The sequence below is a fragment of the Pseudopipra pipra genome, chromosome 17 (assembly GCF_036250125.1).
Source record: "Pseudopipra pipra isolate bDixPip1 chromosome 17, bDixPip1.hap1, whole genome shotgun sequence".
Lineage (NCBI taxonomy): Eukaryota > Metazoa > Chordata > Aves > Passeriformes > Pipridae > Pseudopipra > Pseudopipra pipra.
Genome location: NC_087565.1, coordinates 5,322,558 through 5,339,527, shown reverse-complemented (window position 1 = coordinate 5,339,527; position 16,970 = coordinate 5,322,558). Strand labels below are relative to the sequence as shown.

Below are 16,970 nucleotides of genomic sequence, written 5' to 3'. Positions count from 1 at the left end.
GTGACTTTTCCTTGGTTGCCCTTGGATGTGTTGATCTCCTGTTTATTATTCATGCTCTGTGAGTGGAGGAACCCCGTGACACCCCAGCTTTGCCCCACACCAAGCACAGGGTGGGCTTGCTGTTCTCTCAAGGAGGGTTTATGTGGTTGCTTGGATCATGATCTGTTCTTGTAGGGCCAGCAAGTGAGGCTTGCAGCCAGCAAGTCTCTGGTTTGGGTTTGCTGTGGCCTCTCTGGGGGGTTGAACAGTGGAGTCTGGAGGTCTTTCCAAGGAGCTTTCCCCAGGCCAGGAGGAAGTCAGGTACAGCTGCTGCTCTTTAATTGCTGCCTTCATCACCTAAGGCTGAAGGCTTTTAACCAAGCCCAGCTGTGCATCTCCAGAGGATGGTTACACCCTTGATGTGTCTGTTTTGGGGGACTGGTGCAGCTCATAATGCTCCAGGTTCAGGCTGTAGGTGGGTCTGGATATGTGCCTTATGCTGATCCAGCTGAGCTGAGTCTGTAAAGTGCATTTCCTAGGAATTGTGTTTCTACCTGGTGTTTGTCTTGTTGTATTTAAAATCCCACATTTCCTGAATTGCAGGGTCTTCCAGGCGCCCTTCCTGACGGCGGAGGGGACCTTCAGGTAGGTTTATTTTATGTAGCATGAAAATATGTTTTGGTTTAACCCTTGATGTGACTTTTGGTTGTCATACTTGGATGAGTCTCAGACCATTTAACACAGATTTAGACCTGCAGATGTGGGTCTAAATTACCTCACCACAGAATGCACCAGAGTGGTGTGTGTATTTACAAGATTTAAATGTTTTTTCAGGGAGGTAGATACGCACTGGAATAGGTTTCCCAAAGAAACTGTGGCTGCCCCATCCCTGGAATTGTTCAAGGCCAGGTTGGACGGGGCTTGGGGCAACCTGGGCTAGTGGAAGGTGTCCCTGCCCATGGCAGGGAGGGGTAGAAGGAGATGAACTTTAAGGTCCCTTTCAACCCAAACCATTCTGATTCTAGTGCTGATTTTTTTTCCTTGATTTTTGCCTTCCAAAATGCATATTTTGCATACATCCTTCATTTACAGAACAACTTCAGCATTTGGTAAATGACAACAGCTTTTCATGAATGTCTCTAGTCCTGCTTTGCCACAGAAAAGGTTGTGTGTGTGGCACTGTTTATTTCCATGGATGGTGGCACCGGGTTCCTATGGGCATATGCTTTGGTCAGGCTTCTTTCCTTAGGAGAAAGCCTTGATTCCTTTCTTTCAGGGGAATGAAAGGAGTGTTGAGCCCATGAGCGATGGGAGTGACATTCGCAGATTTCACAGCTGTTGTTGTGACAGCTTCTTTGGTTTTCTAATTGATGTGCCCCAAAAAAAGCTCAGAGTCAGTTCAGACTGCCTTATGGCACATCACGTGGAAGTTAATAGAAAATGATGCTATTTCTGCAAGTTTAATTTAAGTTACTCTGTGGAATATACTAGAAAATTAAATTTCTGCTGCTGAGGTGTTGCCTGAGGTTTTATTAAAAGGAAAAAAAACCAACAAACAAATAAAAGAAAGGCTGTGGAAGAAAATCTCATTCCCTATTTATGAAGGTTTTAGAGTATGGCCCTTTTCTCCATTAAATTTCCATGTATGTTCTGATTTATTCCCAGTCAGAGTTCCCACCAGGGGCTCACCCACCCCTAAACATCTGCAGATACCAGCTTATAGGTATTGGAGTTATTTTTCTATTGGTCCCCTTCCAATAAACTCTAATACTTGTCGTTGTTTCACTTAGGGAGTTGGCTGAAGGAAATCAATAGGGGTCAATCGATGCAGAGGATTAAATATGTTCCTAATGATTTACGAGGGACCAATCCAGATTCACTGGGGAACTCAGATTCTTCAGCATTTTTGATTGTGGATACTGTGAACTTTTAGAATGTCTCACAGCCCATGCTCAAAGTGAAGCAGTCCACTCATAAATTGTTATTTTATGGGTTGCTGGGGGTTGGGACCTCTAGGACCCCTTTCCGTAGGGAAATGCTGGTCAATACATGATGCTGTGATTCCATCAGATTTAGTGGATTTAGAGCCCAAACCCACACGACCTTTTCACCTCTCCCTAGTAATGAAAGCAGCCTCCCTGGATGTGCTGTGTGTGTTTGCTGAACCACACTGTTTCTGTTCCTTGCAGTGCCCAGCTCTGTGCCCACCGGGTCCCCCAGGTCCCCCAGGAATGCCAGGGTTCAAGGTAAGGAAACACCACCTGCACGAGGATCTGTGTCCCAAAATAAACCCCACTATGAACCCCTTGGGTTAAACTGTGTACACAGTCCATGTCTCCTGTAGGCTCCACGCCTCCCAAACCAACCATGCATTTGCCTGATTTATTCCTACAAATGAAATTTAACCCTTGGCATAGGGTGAGCACGGATTAAAACACCCTGCAAGCCGTGTGGGGCACAGCTGATGGACAGGAGCAAGCAGAGGCAGCAGTTCAGGGCTGCCTTTCCAAGACCTGAAAGCTGTAAAAATCTCACCAGTTCTGAAATTGTGCTCACAGGGGAGCAGATCTTACTGGAGCAAAACATAACTTATATAATTAAATACAATTTAATTTTTGTTTTTATAGCCAGTGTACCACGAGGCAGCTTTTTGTTTATGTTGTTGGGCTCTGGTACATAAATTCAAGGTTTCAACCCTCAGGAAATCTCCCTCAGCAGTCAAACATCTCCTCTGTCCTCTCTTCACATGGAGTCTGTGCAGTGGGTTACACTCCTGCAGTGAGACAAAGTAATAAGTGACTCCAGTTCTTTCAGCAGGATTTAGAAGTTGGCAAGGAGTGGGACAACTCCTGGGAAATCATCTCAATTCCTCTTGAACTGACCTTTCTTGGGTCTGTTTGGTCTCTGCACTGAGTCATAAATATCATTACAAGTACCCAATATTTAGGGCATAACTACTCAAAATTCATAGCTCATGAAATGGAAAAGCCTGAGAAACTTTCCAGTTATGATGCAAATGATGCACAGGACATTTTTTGTGGTGAGGAATAAAATCTACCATGGCTGAAGTTAGTCTGGATGTCTCCCACAATGATAGGAAGGGAGCCAAGATGCAAATTGAATCAGAGTTTTATGTAAAAGATTTCAGTGAGACTTGTATTTCTTTGCAAGCTTGATGATGGAGATATTAAAGATGACTTAAAAAAGGAGATTACAGATGCAGAATGGGGTTTTCAGAAGTGACTCAGCCCCATTTTCAAAGGCGATGGGAACTGAGTTCTGCTTCCTGATCTGTATTTGAGAATTGCATCTGGAGACCTATGGCCTGCAAGTCACTTTGGAAAACCAAATCTGGGCATTTCCTGAAACTACATCAAAACTGGTACCTAACACAGGAATGGTACATGGATAGCCACCCCCAGAAGTGATCTCTGTACACACCTATAGATTATTTTCCCCATAACTTCTTCATGTTATGGGGATTTAGGTCTTACAGCTGTCTCACAAAATTTAAATTTTGAAACAAGACTCTATTGGGATGTGAATAATCATAACTCTTATTTCTAGGGACACACTGGTCACAAAGGGGAACCTGGTGAAATAGGAAAACAAGGAGAGAAGGTAAGCTTTGATTTAAAAGGGATGGGGGAAGATTTTTCTCTTTAAAAGCTCCATAATAAGTGATTTTTCAAGAAGACAGGGAGAAATAAGGCAACTGGCTGAACAAGGAGAAGTTACTATGACTGAAGTGCATTGACTTCCATTGCTGTGCCTGTAGGACCACGTGCTACCTCTCCAGGAAAATTCATCTTCCCAATGATCATCATGTTAGGATCAGTTTGAGTTGACACCTGTTGTTTCCCATGCAGGGATGTCAGCTCATGAAAAGCCCTGCATTAATCACTTGGATAAATTCCTGACTGATCCAAATGTTCTTGCATGTAGAAGAAATTGCCTGTAATTCTGAAGAGAAACCTGGGAGGGAGGTCCCTGGCTGTGTGTTGAGCCTCTCTCTCCTCTTTTCTAATTGATTTTTCTCTCCCAGGGTAACCCTGGCCCTCCCGGTCCTCCAGGCATTCCAGGCAGTGTTGGCCTGCAGGTAACAACTCCTCTTCTGCCCAATTCCCATGACCTTTTCACTGTGGAACTCCATGGAGCCATCAATCACCTTGGTTACACAAACAGCTCTTGCCTCTGCGGAGTTATAGATGTGAAAACTGATGCTGGTGAAAAAACAAATCGTACTGTTTCACTGAGCTTTAATTTAGGTCCTGCTTTTGGTACCTCACCTTGGATGAGAACTGGGTTCCTGGCAGAGCCCTGGACACCTTTTTGGTGGACCTGAGCTCTGGGCTGGCTTGAGAGCCTGGGAGGTGGGCTGGAGAGCACGGGGATGCTGAATGTCCCACATGGGCTGTCAGCACAGTGTCACTGCTCAGGGGTTGTCACCAAAAGGGTGTCCTGTTTGTGCATCAGAAAGTTGAGCTTTCTGCTGTTCCTCACTATTTCTGAATGTTTTCTGTCTTGATGAGTTTTTACCTCGTGCTGTTCTGCCCTTTTGTGTTGAACAGTGGTTGAGTTTTAACTGATTTGCTTTCTTAATTAGGGCCCGAGGGGACTAAGAGGCCTCCCTGGTCCAATGGGTCCAGCTGGTGACAGAGTAAGAAAAACCTTCTGTTTTTTTCCCCTCCAGCACCAGTTTGTCTTGTAAGAGGTGCCATTTGCACTTATCCTTACTGAATTCCACTGGGAAACTTGTACAGGTATAAAGTGTGGGCTGTGCACCCCCTCACCAGAACAACCTTCCAAAGTCAGGAGAATCCACATTTCCAGGGTACTGGCGGGGTCAGAGCCAGCCACATTGAAATATTCCAACCAGAAGGACAAAGAGCTGTCCCCACAAGGCTGACAATGCTAAAGAATCTTGCAGAATAAAAAAAAAAACCAAAAGAAGAAGGTTTCATTTCACTTTTTGTTCTGTCTCTTTACAAGAAAAAGCCAAAGAAATGCTGATGGACAAAGACTTTCAGGACATGAGAAGTCTCCTCAGTGAGAACAGGGTTAATCTCCAGCTCTTCGTGGCTTTGGACTCTTGTCATGGTCCCTTGACCAGCAGCCTGAATGGTTTTGAATTTGATGAAGACATGCATTTATTTAGGAATAAGTGTGTTACCAAGAGAGCAAGGCCATGAATGGTATCAGTGTATCAGAGAGATAAAGGTGGGGAGATCCAGAGTTAAAACCTGTTGTTCAGAGGGGGATCTTTTGCAAGTCTGTTCTGCAAATGAGGAGGAAATACGGGGTGTCTTTGTGTTTTGTCAGGCTGAGGTACAAGGTGGGGATACTGTTACTTCATCCTCTGCCAACCACAGCATTACAGTGATGTCTGTTCTTTGCAGGGTGACATTGGTTTCAGAGGCCCACCTGGAATCCCAGGACCTCCAGGGAAAGCTGTATGTATCCACTTCCCAGGCTCTCTACGGCTCTGACTTCCACAACCACAGCCTGAAGTTTATTCCTCCTGCTCTAAGCCCTGCTGCCAGTGAACAGGAGGGTGTGCTGACCACCTCCATCAGATTATTCCCTTTGCCCTTTTCCCTCCAGTGAGAGCAATGTTGTTTCACCTGGCCCAGACCTCGTGATGCCTTTCCTCCAGTTGTTCCCCATGCCAGAATAAGTTCCCCTCATTTCCATTGCTCTCTGTGCTTCACTGCCCTTCCCTGAGCATCAGCAGCTGGAGAGGGGAATATGTGTTACTTTTGGAGGAAGAATCAGCATTATTCTGAGCTTACATTCTTTGAGCCTGGTCTGTTCCCAAGTGCTCACAACTCACAAGGATTTTTTCTGCAAGCAGGAATAGTTGTGAATGGAAGATGGAATCCTCATCCTTTTGCCAAGCTCTGGGGTGAGGTGTAGGAGAACACCAAACCTGCACACTGTAGCCAAACAGGACCTGAGCTGCACCTGCAGCATTGTGGCCTCTCTAAGAGCATTTTCCACTGGCCTGTCTGTCTTATTGTGGATATTATTTCCACCCTGTCTGTTGTATTGTGGATAATAATGGCTTTAAGCTGAATGAGGGCAGACTTAGCTTAGATATTAGGAAGAAATTCTCCCTTGTGAGGGTGGTGAGGCCCTGGCACAGGTTGCCCAGAGGAGCTGTGGCTGCCCCATCCCTGGGAGTGCCCAAGGCCAGGTTGGATGGGGCTTGGAGCAACCTGGGCTAGTGGAAGGTGTCCCTGCCCATGGCAGGGAGGGTGGAATGAGATGGTCTTTAAGATCCCTTCCAGCCCAAACCACTGTGGCATTCTATGATAATATGGCATCTGTTTTACAGCAGGTACCTCCACCTGCCCACAGCAGCCAACAGACCACACTGACCCCGAGGCAGTCCTACCCTCTGGGGACCCCTCCCTAGTCCTTGGAATTATAGATTAAATTCATCTAAACTAAAATAAAATCAGGCATTTTCTCACCAAACTTTTCATTATGCCAGACAGTATCTAGACAGTAAATATTGAAGTTTTTCGCCCACTCTATTTCTGCTTAACGAAATTGCTTCATTAAATGAAGGGGAAGAAGGTCCCTGCCCTGAGGGATTGTTGGCAAAGTCCCTGCTGTAAAAAGTGTGTCAGGAATCACAGAGTGTAACTGAGAAAGTACAACTGAGCTCCTGGGGGAATGTGTGTGCTCACACCTCTGTTAACACCAACAAACAGCACAGAACCCTCCTCGTTCCACCCTCAAAACCTCAGTCTTGTCACTGTGTGATGAAGGTGCTGAATGGCTTTTCTTCCTGTGTCACAGGGAGAACAAGGAAGCAAAGGACCTCAGGGATTCCGGGGGCCCAAAGGAGATACTGTAAGTGCAGTCACACACCCCTCTGCTCCAAAATGGGATGTGACATTCCAAGGAATTGGTTTCACAGGTTTATTGTGGCTTGTGCCCCCTTGGTTTGCTTGAAAGGGAGGTGAAAGAGATGAAAGTATCCTCTCAAAAATGAGATGTTTAACTCTTATTAAAGATGCCTGTTTAGTAAGGTGTCAAAATGTTGCTACAGCCTGGAGCAAAGGGATCAGATCCTAAATTCCCATTCCTTGAAACAATCAAGAATTTTCCCAAATGTTGCAGCCAGCATTGGGCCAGTTTTATGGTGTGTCCCAAAAGAACCTCCAAACCTATGTGAACAGGAGAGGTTCAGCCCAAACTGAATGAAATGTCCCTGGAGAGTTTGAGTATTATCTTTGTTGACAGATGGTTCTTTGGAGTTGTGTCCTGGCTAATTCAGGATTTATTGTTGATTTCTAGGGTAAAGCTGGACCAAAAGGAAACCCAGGGGCTCGTGGACTCATAGGAGAACCTGTAAGTCAATTAAATAGGATACAGGTCTCACTGGTATCTTGCTTGCAGATCAGGAGATAAAACATAATTGGAAAAAAACTGTTTCTTGCCATCTTTGCTGCCAAACTTGTGCTCTGGGTCTCTGTAACCTCCAGTGCAATCCCAGTTGGACTAAACTCCAGTTGTACTGCTGTTAATGAAAATCCTCCCAGTACAACCCAATGCCCAGAGGTTCTTTGATGTGATTGTGTTTTGCAAACCACAGAGTCTCCTCCTGACCTTAACATGTGCTGTGCATGGTTGCAGGGCATTCCTGGCAAGGATGGGCGGGATGGAGCCCCTGGACTCGATGGTGAGAAGGTTTGTAAAGTCCTACTTAAGCACTGCAGGAAAGATTCCTGTGACTGTGCCCTGAGTGTTGCAAAGCCACTGATCAAGAAGAGCCTGGCTGGAAAGCTTTTGCCTCTAAAAAGCTTCCTAATAACGTCAATAGTGAAGGAGAGTGAAGTTGCTTCTATTAATTGATCCCAAGGAAGTTCCCTAAGTGAAGAAGATGCACATATGATGTAAGCTCAGCTGTGTCCCTGTATTTAGTGGTTCCTCCTGGCTGACTCAAGGCCTTCAGAGATGCCTTTTCAGAGCTGTTGACAGAGTCATCTGTTTATTTCAATTGCCTGTCAGGTACTCATTGCCTGGTTTTTGAATGGTGATCCCTCAGGAACATGGAGTGTGTGCTGCCAGGGAAGGCTGGGAGCTGCAGGGAAACACCTGGGAGCTCATGTCCAGTGGGGGCTCACCTCCTGTAGGCACAACAGCTCTTGGTCCTGGGGAGGGAGAAGAATACAAATGCCTGTTTGGGAATGTGTCCCCTCCCTGTGTCAGACTATTTCCCAGTGCTGGAGGATCCCTCCTAACCTCTCACTATCCACAGGGTGATGCAGCTCCAATGGGTGCTCCTGGAGAGAAGGGGCCAAACGGACTTCCTGTGAGTATGGAGCAGGACCTGCTACCTCTGGGGTTCCAGCAGCTCAGTCTGCCTGCAGAGATCCCTCCTGGGGACAGGGGAGGGTCATTTCGTGTGTTGTTTCACAAGGGGCCCCAGATAAGCCAAGAGGAAATGCCCTTTTCCCACCATGCAGTCAGGGAAGCAGTGTATAGGACAGAATGGAGAACACCTGGAGTAGCCCCATATTCTAACTCCATAGCTGTTGGCCTCTCTGATTCTATTTAAAATCTAAATTTCAGAGAGATTTTCTCTTTCACGTCCCAGTGATGTGCATTCCCTATGCAGGGAGGTAAGATCTGGGTTATAATATCCTGAGCTCTGTCCTTGGTTTACCACTGTTTATTGACAAAAACTATTTAAAAGAGGTAAAGTATTCCTTTCTTCCTGTATTACACAATATTTTGAACAGCCCTGGAACATTCTGCTGTTGGTCTATTTGCATATTTTTCCTCTTTGCTCTAATGCCAAGGATTAGTGTTTGTAGAGCTGCAAGGGCAGTGAGCAGGAGAGAGATTGAAGTCGTAATTTGCACAGTGAAAGCTGCAGAAATCTAAATCCTCCATTGCTTCAAGCAAAGGTTGCTCCTTGTGTGTCAAATCAGACCACAATAACAAATTTAATAACTTCACTTCTTCTGACATAGCTTTAATATAATTTTTTTTCCCCAGGGACTGCCTGGAAGAGCAGGTATTAAAGGCTCAAAGGGTGAACCAGTAAGTGGATGTCTCTACTGATGGGTTTTGGTGGGGAAGCTGGTCACAACAAGGCCTTTTAGCTTTAGGGTATTGGGAGGACTTACCCCAAAGTGGTGGTGTCAGCATTTCTGCTGGGGCTGAGCCCCCCTGGCAGCAAGGAGCAGAAATTAGGTAAAACAAGTGGGCTGGCCTTGCTCTTGCTTCTCATTCAGTGAAGACATAGCAGGTGCACAGGAGGGTCATCAGTGGTTCAGTAAACCTCACCCTTTGGTCAAAGTCCCAGGAGCTTCTCTGGGAATCAAAAGCCTGAGCACCTGCAAGCAGGAACAGGATTCTCTCATCTTGCCTTCTGGAGACTTTCCCCCCCACGTCAGGCTAAAACGTTCCATGGAGCTTTAGATTGGCACCCACCTGTGAGACAAAAGAAAACCTCAGACAGACAAAGCTATTCTGAAAAGCATCTTTTTTTTCTGTCCCTCCCCTTCTTTCTGAATTTCCCCCTCTGCACCTGCATCATTATTCCTGCTAATCCTCATGCAGGAGAGCATGCAGGAAGGCATTTCTCCTGACACGAGGGTGATGCAGGAGTGAATGTGATGGGATGTCCTGAGGACACCTCCAGAAGAGCATCCCTGTCTCACTGGTCCCCTTCAGTCCCATGAGGGACGTGGTGACGCTGCCCTGGGGCTGGCAGAGCCCTCCTTGGTCACTGGACAGGACAGGATGTGCAGCTCAGCTGTTCTTTACATGTCTGGGGTTGGGAGTTTTGTCTTAAAACTCTAAAAGTTAAAAGCTGTGTTTATTCCCTGACCCAGGTTTTAACTCCCTCCTCCTTTTGTTCAGGTAGGACAGAAACGACTCTCTGAAGTGATGCCCTAACTGAGTGTTTGCTTTCTGCTCTGCAGGGCAGTCCTGGAGAGATGGGAGAGGCAGGTCCCTCTGGAGAACCAGGCATCCCTGTAAGTATCCCATCATTTGCACGAGCATGAGCTCTGCTGAGGGAGTTTTAAACCAAACTGTGAAGCTGGAGCTCATGTGCTGCTTCCCTGCACAAATAACGATGCAAGAGGTGCTGAGCTGCCTGCAACACGTGCAATCCCATGGGATTGAGCACTGCAGGCAGTCCACACGGGTGTGGAGCTCCCCAGGGAGCTGGACAGGCAGACACCTCCGTGTACAGATACTGTGCTGCAGCAGAGGGCAAAGCCCAGCAGGTGTGGAGGAGAAGATGAGCCAACGGGGCAGGGAGTTTGGGACTGAAACAGCCTGGGATCCAGGAATGCCTTCTGGCTCTGCAGGGGGGAGGGAAGGGTGGATTCATGGCTCCTCAGTGTCACGGCTGACTGCGGTGTTCTTGCCAGGGCGATGTTGGTGTTCCTGGTGAGAGAGGGCTGCCGGGACCCAGAGGAGCAACTGTAAGTACAGCACTGCCTGTAAATCACCAAAATAGAGTTTGTGTATGGGGTTACTCTCTGGCTACAGCAAAAGGCCACATTCTCTCTGGGGAGTTTTGGCAGCAGAGGAATATGTCCCCCATAAGTGAGTCAGATCCTGTTCTCACTGACAGCTCCCTGCAAATGCCAAGTGATCCCTCATATTTCCCTTGGCAAAGGAAGCTGCACTTGTCCAAGAGGTTTGAGGAGCTGCTACAGTCTGACAGGAGAGACTGGACAGCCAGCAAGCCCCTCATTAAACAGGAATAGTAAGGCTCTGCCTGTGCTGAAGTGAGCCACTAATGAAGCAAAGCTGCTGTGAAGCTGTTGCAGTGTACACTGAAACCTCCCCATTTCTTTATCACTGTCCTTGGAGCAGGGAAGAGGGATTCACTGCAAAACCTGAAGTCATACACACAACGAAACTGAAAATAACTGCATGTCCCCCTGCCATGTCCCTGCTCCAGAGCAGAGATGATAATTAATAATATCAGGATGGCAAAGCCCTGATTTTGATCACACTACTAAAAACACTTGGGTACATTTTCTATCTTGTCCTCCCCAGCTAGTGCTGGTGCTGGGGTTGTACCTGACATTCCAGTGGTTTTGTTGGGCTTTTTTTCTTTTGTTTTTTTTTCCTCATCTTAAACTCGTTTTGAAATCCAGGAGCCTACAGCAAGTCTAATATGATTTCTAGTATGTACCACTTAGAAGGAATTGAACTGTGTGATTTATTGTTTGTGAGCAGCTGCTCCTGAAACTTTCAAGGAGAGGGAAATCAGCCTTAGAAATAAACTCTAGTAATAATGTTTGCTTTTATGACTGCAGTTTTTCATCGAAATACCTGGCCCCACAAAAGGTACCACGTTATTATAGCCAAAAAGCAACAGTAGTTGAGCTAATTGCATTGGTGCAGAGTTCTGACAGGGGTTCAATAGCAGCTGAACCCATGGTTATGTGTAACCTGAGCTCCTAATTTCTGATTTGTATTATTAGAATAATAATTTATTAGTTAAGACTGTGCTATTCTAAGAGAGTTGCAGGATTTTTCTAGTGTTAAGGCTGTTTGGCTTAAAATAATGTGAGGGGGTTTAGCCCAGTGTACCAAGGATTTCTCCCCATTCAAAGCCTGTCAGGTCCCACCACATTTAAAGGCACCAGCGCAGCAGAATCGTTTTTGATGCAATTTAACTTTCCTAGAGCTCTGTATTTATAAATAAAGTTCCTTAAATGAAATTTAAGTTCCTGAATAAATTACAAGCAAAAAACAGAAGTGAAAACAGTAACCACAAAAATACCCAAGCAGTTCTATAGCCTTTAGAGGACGGTGCTGCTTTATTTCAGTGGCCAGTTTGAAGCTTATTTGTGTCCCTGAACACTTCACTCCCCCAGGGATGGCTGTGAAAGGAGGCAAAGCTGCAGTCCCTCCTCGTGACAGAAGCTTGCTGAAGGCATCTGTTTCAAGAAGACAGTTTACAAAATGGGATTTAGGTGCCTAAATTACTTAAAGGGTTTTTTTTCATCCCAGATCTTTACTGGATATGTGATTTTTCTCAGAAGAAAGCACTAGAGACTCCTAATGGTAATAGTCATGTTCTGTCTGGTGAGCTCCTGAAAGCCCCTGCACTAACAGCATCAGCTGCTACTTTTTTCTATGTTGTTGGTACAAAGTATGTCCAAGCAAATGGATGCAATTGCCATTTTTCATCTCCAAGGGCCTGCAGCACATGTTTTGCAATAGTTCCTTGCAATCAATTCAAAGCATAGTATTGGAATAGTGGATCCCCTTTAATGGATATTGTCTATGCTGCCACATTTTGCTGTCATTGATCGTCACTACTCATCAGTGTGGTATGTAATTAAGCATTAATTATACAAATAAGCATTTCTGATAATAATAATAATAATAATAATAATAATAATAATAATAATAATAATAATAATAATAATGCTGAGAAAGCTCAGTGAACATCAGACATCACTTTACAGTGGTATCAGCAATGCCACGGGGCAAAGTGCTGCAGTACAGAGCTGCACACTGTCTCTCTGCCAATGTAACTGCACAAGTGACTTACCTGGCCCTGAATTTGCTCCTCACCAAAGCTGATCTTTCTCTTTTCAGGGACCACTTGGTCTCCAAGGCCCCATGGGAGCCCGTGGTGTCCGAGGTTTCCAGGTCAGTGTGATGACAGAGGTAATTTAATGGGCATCATGTTTGGGCAGGCCACTGTTTTCTGCAAACCTCTGGCCAGAAAATTGTGTGATGGCAATGAAGGGTAGGAAGAAACGTCTTTCCATTTGCCAGAACTAATCTGACAACTTTAGAAAGGACACAAGCCCAGATAAGCTGCCTGCCAGAACAGTTTATGTTTAGCACTTGTTTGTGAAGGAAGAGTTGGAGTTTTGAGCCCATTCTTGGGCACAGGTTGCCCAGAGAAGCTGTGGCTGCCCCATCCCTAGAAGTGTTCTAGGCCAGGTTGGACAGGGCTTGGAGCAACCTGGTCTGGTGGAAGGTGTCCCTCTCCATAGCAGAGGGTTAGAACAAGCTGAGCTTGTTTTATGATTTTTCAAGTTTGACCTCTGTAAAGACACCTCAGCTTCTCCTTGATCTGGGCCACTCTCAGCCTGTATTTCTTCAGTGAACTCCTCCTCTTCTCTGCTGCACTGAGGACTCCCATGTTTCTCCCTCCTCTCTCCAAGGCAGTGGGACCTCCATGCTCCATTCCCCACTGACACTGGCACGTGGTGCTGCCTTCAGGGAGCATCACTTGGTGGCATCACAGGTGTGATTTACCAGTGAAAGGCCCAGCCCAAAGGCTGGAGCACCTTGGCAGGTGCCTGACCTGGCCTGTGGACCAGGACAGAGGCTGGAGTGAGCTGTACCAACCAACACAAGTAGTCCCTAAGTCCTGGGGGAAAAGGAAGAGAGAACATCCAAGACAAATAACCTTTTTGAACATGTTGTGGAGAGTGGTGAACTGCTGGGGTGTTGAAGCATGCAGGGTTTCCTGGCACTGTAAGCTGCAGCTTGGTTTTTGTTGTTTTCCTAACAGGGTCCCAAAGGGGCCAGTGGTGAACCTGGCCTTCCTGGTCCAACTGGAATCCGTGGAGAGGCAGGTGACAGGGTAAGGAGAAGACATCTGTAACTAATTCCTGTTTGGGATATGAAACCAGAGCGTAACGGGGGCCCAAAACTTGGTGTAGCTGATGTCACCCCAGCAAACACAAACAGGTTTGTACATTTGGTGTCCCAGTCCCTTCTCTGAGGCTGCTGCCCAGGATGGACCCTATGGCAGGTAACAGGATTCGTGCATCCTGTCTCTTCTGTTCCTGTTCTTGTTTCTGTTTCACTTTAGGAACTCCCACTATTTTTGGACAGGGCTATCAGGTCCCATCCTAGCCAGAATAGATGTTGTTTGGGATTTTTCCCTGCTCTGTATGCTGCTTCCACCAAAGCCTCACTTCCCATGAGCACAGGAGAGCTGATTTGTGCATTTTTGTTACTCAGATGCTTGATTAGATTTTCTGGTGTTTTTTTTTTTTTAAATTACAATTTGCTCAGTGACTGATCTTTCTGATCAGCAACACACCTGGCCATCCACCTCAGGATAAATGAGACTTTTTATTTAGATTAATTCATTCTCATCTAAAAGAAACCATCGGGGCAAAGTGAACAGCATTTGTTGGGGGCTTGCAGGAGAACAGGAGCCATGTGTTCACCAGCTCCCTCCTCTCCAGCCTTAAGGTGAAGTTTCTGTGTAAGCAATCACAGCAGGACCACGGGGGTTCCACAATGGCCCTTCTGTGCTGGCTCCAGGCAGGTTTTAAAAAGCCTCTTGGAGTGACTGTGAGCTGGAAGTGTGAAACAGGAGGGTTATTGTGGAGCTGTGGGGCTCTGACTGCATTCAGGGCTTCGCTGCGGTGAGAATATGTATGTTCAGAGGGGAAGAGGCCCCTGCACGGAGCATCCAGGGAGCTGCTCTGAGCAGAGAGAGGGAAAATGTTATGCTTAAAGCAATAAAAAATTATCTAGATTTTTTTTCTGGCTCCAAAGTCAAGTGTAGTTACTCTAAGATGTAATTGTTGATTGTTCAGAATGAAAGGAAATGGCCTCGAGTTGTGCCGGGGGGGGTTTAGATTGGATATCAGGAAAATATTTTTCACAGAAGGGGTTGTAAAGCATTGGAACAAGCTGCTGAGGGAAGGGATGGAATCACCATCCCTGGAAGTGTTCAAACAACGTGTGGATGTGGCACTTGAGAACATGTCCTGCCCTAGGAATTACTACTGCAGTAAATCACAGTTTTGAATGAAAATCCTTTGGGCTAAGCTGCTCTCTAAGGGAGTGTTCCTGGCAGGGCATGGTCTTTGGTGACTGAACTGTGTTTCGTTGCCATAAACTTTCATGGAGCCTTGGGACTCAGTGAAACCAGAGGTATAAATCTAGATGATAATGTTCAGAAAAGAATATATTGCCTTTGTCATCAGCAAACATAAATTGGGAGTTATAAATAGCTGTAGCCACTTCTGCATTTCTGTGTTCTATTGTCTGTTTTGCTGACAGTTATTTTCCTTTAATAGAAATCCCCCCCCCTTTTTTCAGCTTAGTGCTTGACTTGAGCAAAATGACATGTCCTTGTTCTATGTGTTTGTCCTCCTCGAAGATTCTGTTTTGCTGAGCCATCTCCAGATCTAGTTAATAGAACAGGATCAGTTTGCAGATGCCAGATGGATGAATGTCCTGTAGGAATCCTCTTTCAAGGGTAAAAGGATGGAATTTCCCATGTAGATTTTGCAGTAGAGAAAAAAAATTGGGGTTTTCCTGAACTCCTTGTTGGCTCTGCTCTGTGGAGCAGAAAAGTCACAAATAGGGCTGAAAATGTCTCATGTCCTCTCTGTGAATGCCAGGTAGGTAAAGTTGGAAGGATTTTTCAAGTTGCCTGGATTATTCCTGGCATGATAGTCAGTTCATCATCTAAATGTATTTTATTCCTATGGCCGTGTTGTTCCATGAGTCTCATAATTGGGAACACCTAATTCTAAATCCCACGAAAACTGAAGTCTAATGAAGCCTTGAAAAACCATCCTGACTTTTTGCCCTTGTGGTACAAAAATGGTCTTGTCCATTTTATACTGTGAGTAAATCCAACCCCTCGCTGAGTGAGTGTCTGACTACACCAGGAATTCACAGGAAAATAACAGTTTGAGCTCATTTGCCTTCTTTTTCATATTCACAGGGTCCTATTGGTGTTCCTGGTCCCAAAGGTAACCAGGTAAGTGATAACTTTTGTGCTGTTGTCAGTAGAGGCATTTAACCCAAACCTCAGGCACAGCCTTAGAACAAAACAAACTGCTTTTTCTCCCTCAAATGAAAATATTCTGCAGCAGGCACCAACAAAACTCTCTTTGGTCCCATTTTTCCTGTTGGCACAGATGCAGGCTGTTCTAATGGAGACTCATGAAAATGCTGTGATAAAAACACTAGACCCTTGCTGTGTGTTTTGTAGCCACGAGGCATCTGTGTAGGAGCTCCTCACATCACATTCCTCCTGAGTTACGTTTAGAAGTGCAGCTTTTCCTTGAACTCCATGTGGCTGATGAGGAAGACTTTGTCCTAAATTAAAAGCTAATGGACTACTTTAATATTTTACTTTTTGCTGCTCAACTTCCATAGTTGGTTTAATCTCAGCAATGAGCTTTTGAGCCAGTTTTCATCAAATATATGGCTTTCATTAATGCATGACTGTGTTTTTACAGAAAACAAGGCTTTTCTAGCAAGCCTTGCTGGTTTTGTTTACCAGTGTCAGTGTCTGTGTGGTCTCCGTTTTGTTGCTAAGGGAAAGACCAACCTACTCTCTGTTTGTCTTGAAATGACTTCCTCTGGAAAGCCATCGAGTCACCATAACAAGCTCATTGTCTGCTCTAATTGCTGTGTAATAAGCCAGCTCTGTGTTCCCCAGGGGCAGTGCTGCCCGTGGGGCCGGTGGCAGCAGGTTGCAGTGATTTGTGTCACCCCCAGTGATGTTCAAATTGCACACACTGCTGCTGCTGGATGGAGGTGATCAGCAAATTGATGCTCCTCGTCCTGGCTGATAAAAGGGATGTCACTAGAGCTTTAGCCACTCTCACAGTCCCCAGACAGAGAGGAGAGGGAGGATCCTCACCAAGTGACGATCACTGCAGTTTAAGGGTGGGATGAAGATGTTCTGCAGGTGACTCTGCTCAGGAAGCCTAAAGAACACGGACACTGAATATTTGGCTGTGGCTGCAAACCCACATTTTCTGTGAGATACAGAGCTGGGGAACCTGAAATTAGATTCACTGTCCAAGGACAGCCTGTGGGTGTCTTTCATGGCCACCCCACCAGGGATCTCATCTGTATGAATTCAGCCTTTCAGCCAAGTCCCAGCCTGTCACAAAGGGCACCCAGTCCTTGTGCCACCTACTGTGGAGTTCAGCCTTGGGAAGAGGGAACTTCCTCTTGCTGGAGCAGCTGTGTAGGCTGCAAAAAGACCC

General features: G+C 45.8%; 1 protein-coding gene across 1 annotated transcript in view; it reads left to right on the top strand.

Annotated features, from left to right (window-relative positions):
- COL9A3 (collagen type IX alpha 3 chain) overlaps positions 1 to 16,970 on the top strand; it is a 36,051-nt gene that overhangs the window by 14,887 nt on the left and 4,194 nt on the right. Inside the window, exons 10-25 of the mRNA XM_064674048.1 lie at positions 583 to 624; positions 2,169 to 2,225; positions 3,547 to 3,600; positions 4,025 to 4,078; positions 4,586 to 4,639; positions 5,379 to 5,432; positions 6,787 to 6,840; positions 7,288 to 7,341; positions 7,627 to 7,680; positions 8,252 to 8,305; positions 8,995 to 9,039; positions 9,927 to 9,980; positions 10,383 to 10,436; positions 12,577 to 12,630; positions 13,508 to 13,579; positions 15,692 to 15,727. Of these exons, the coding sequence (XP_064530118.1) occupies positions 583 to 624; positions 2,169 to 2,225; positions 3,547 to 3,600; positions 4,025 to 4,078; positions 4,586 to 4,639; positions 5,379 to 5,432; positions 6,787 to 6,840; positions 7,288 to 7,341; positions 7,627 to 7,680; positions 8,252 to 8,305; positions 8,995 to 9,039; positions 9,927 to 9,980; positions 10,383 to 10,436; positions 12,577 to 12,630; positions 13,508 to 13,579; positions 15,692 to 15,727 (846 nt within the window). The remainder of the gene's footprint in view (positions 1 to 582; positions 625 to 2,168; positions 2,226 to 3,546; positions 3,601 to 4,024; positions 4,079 to 4,585; positions 4,640 to 5,378; positions 5,433 to 6,786; positions 6,841 to 7,287; positions 7,342 to 7,626; positions 7,681 to 8,251; positions 8,306 to 8,994; positions 9,040 to 9,926; positions 9,981 to 10,382; positions 10,437 to 12,576; positions 12,631 to 13,507; positions 13,580 to 15,691; positions 15,728 to 16,970) is intronic.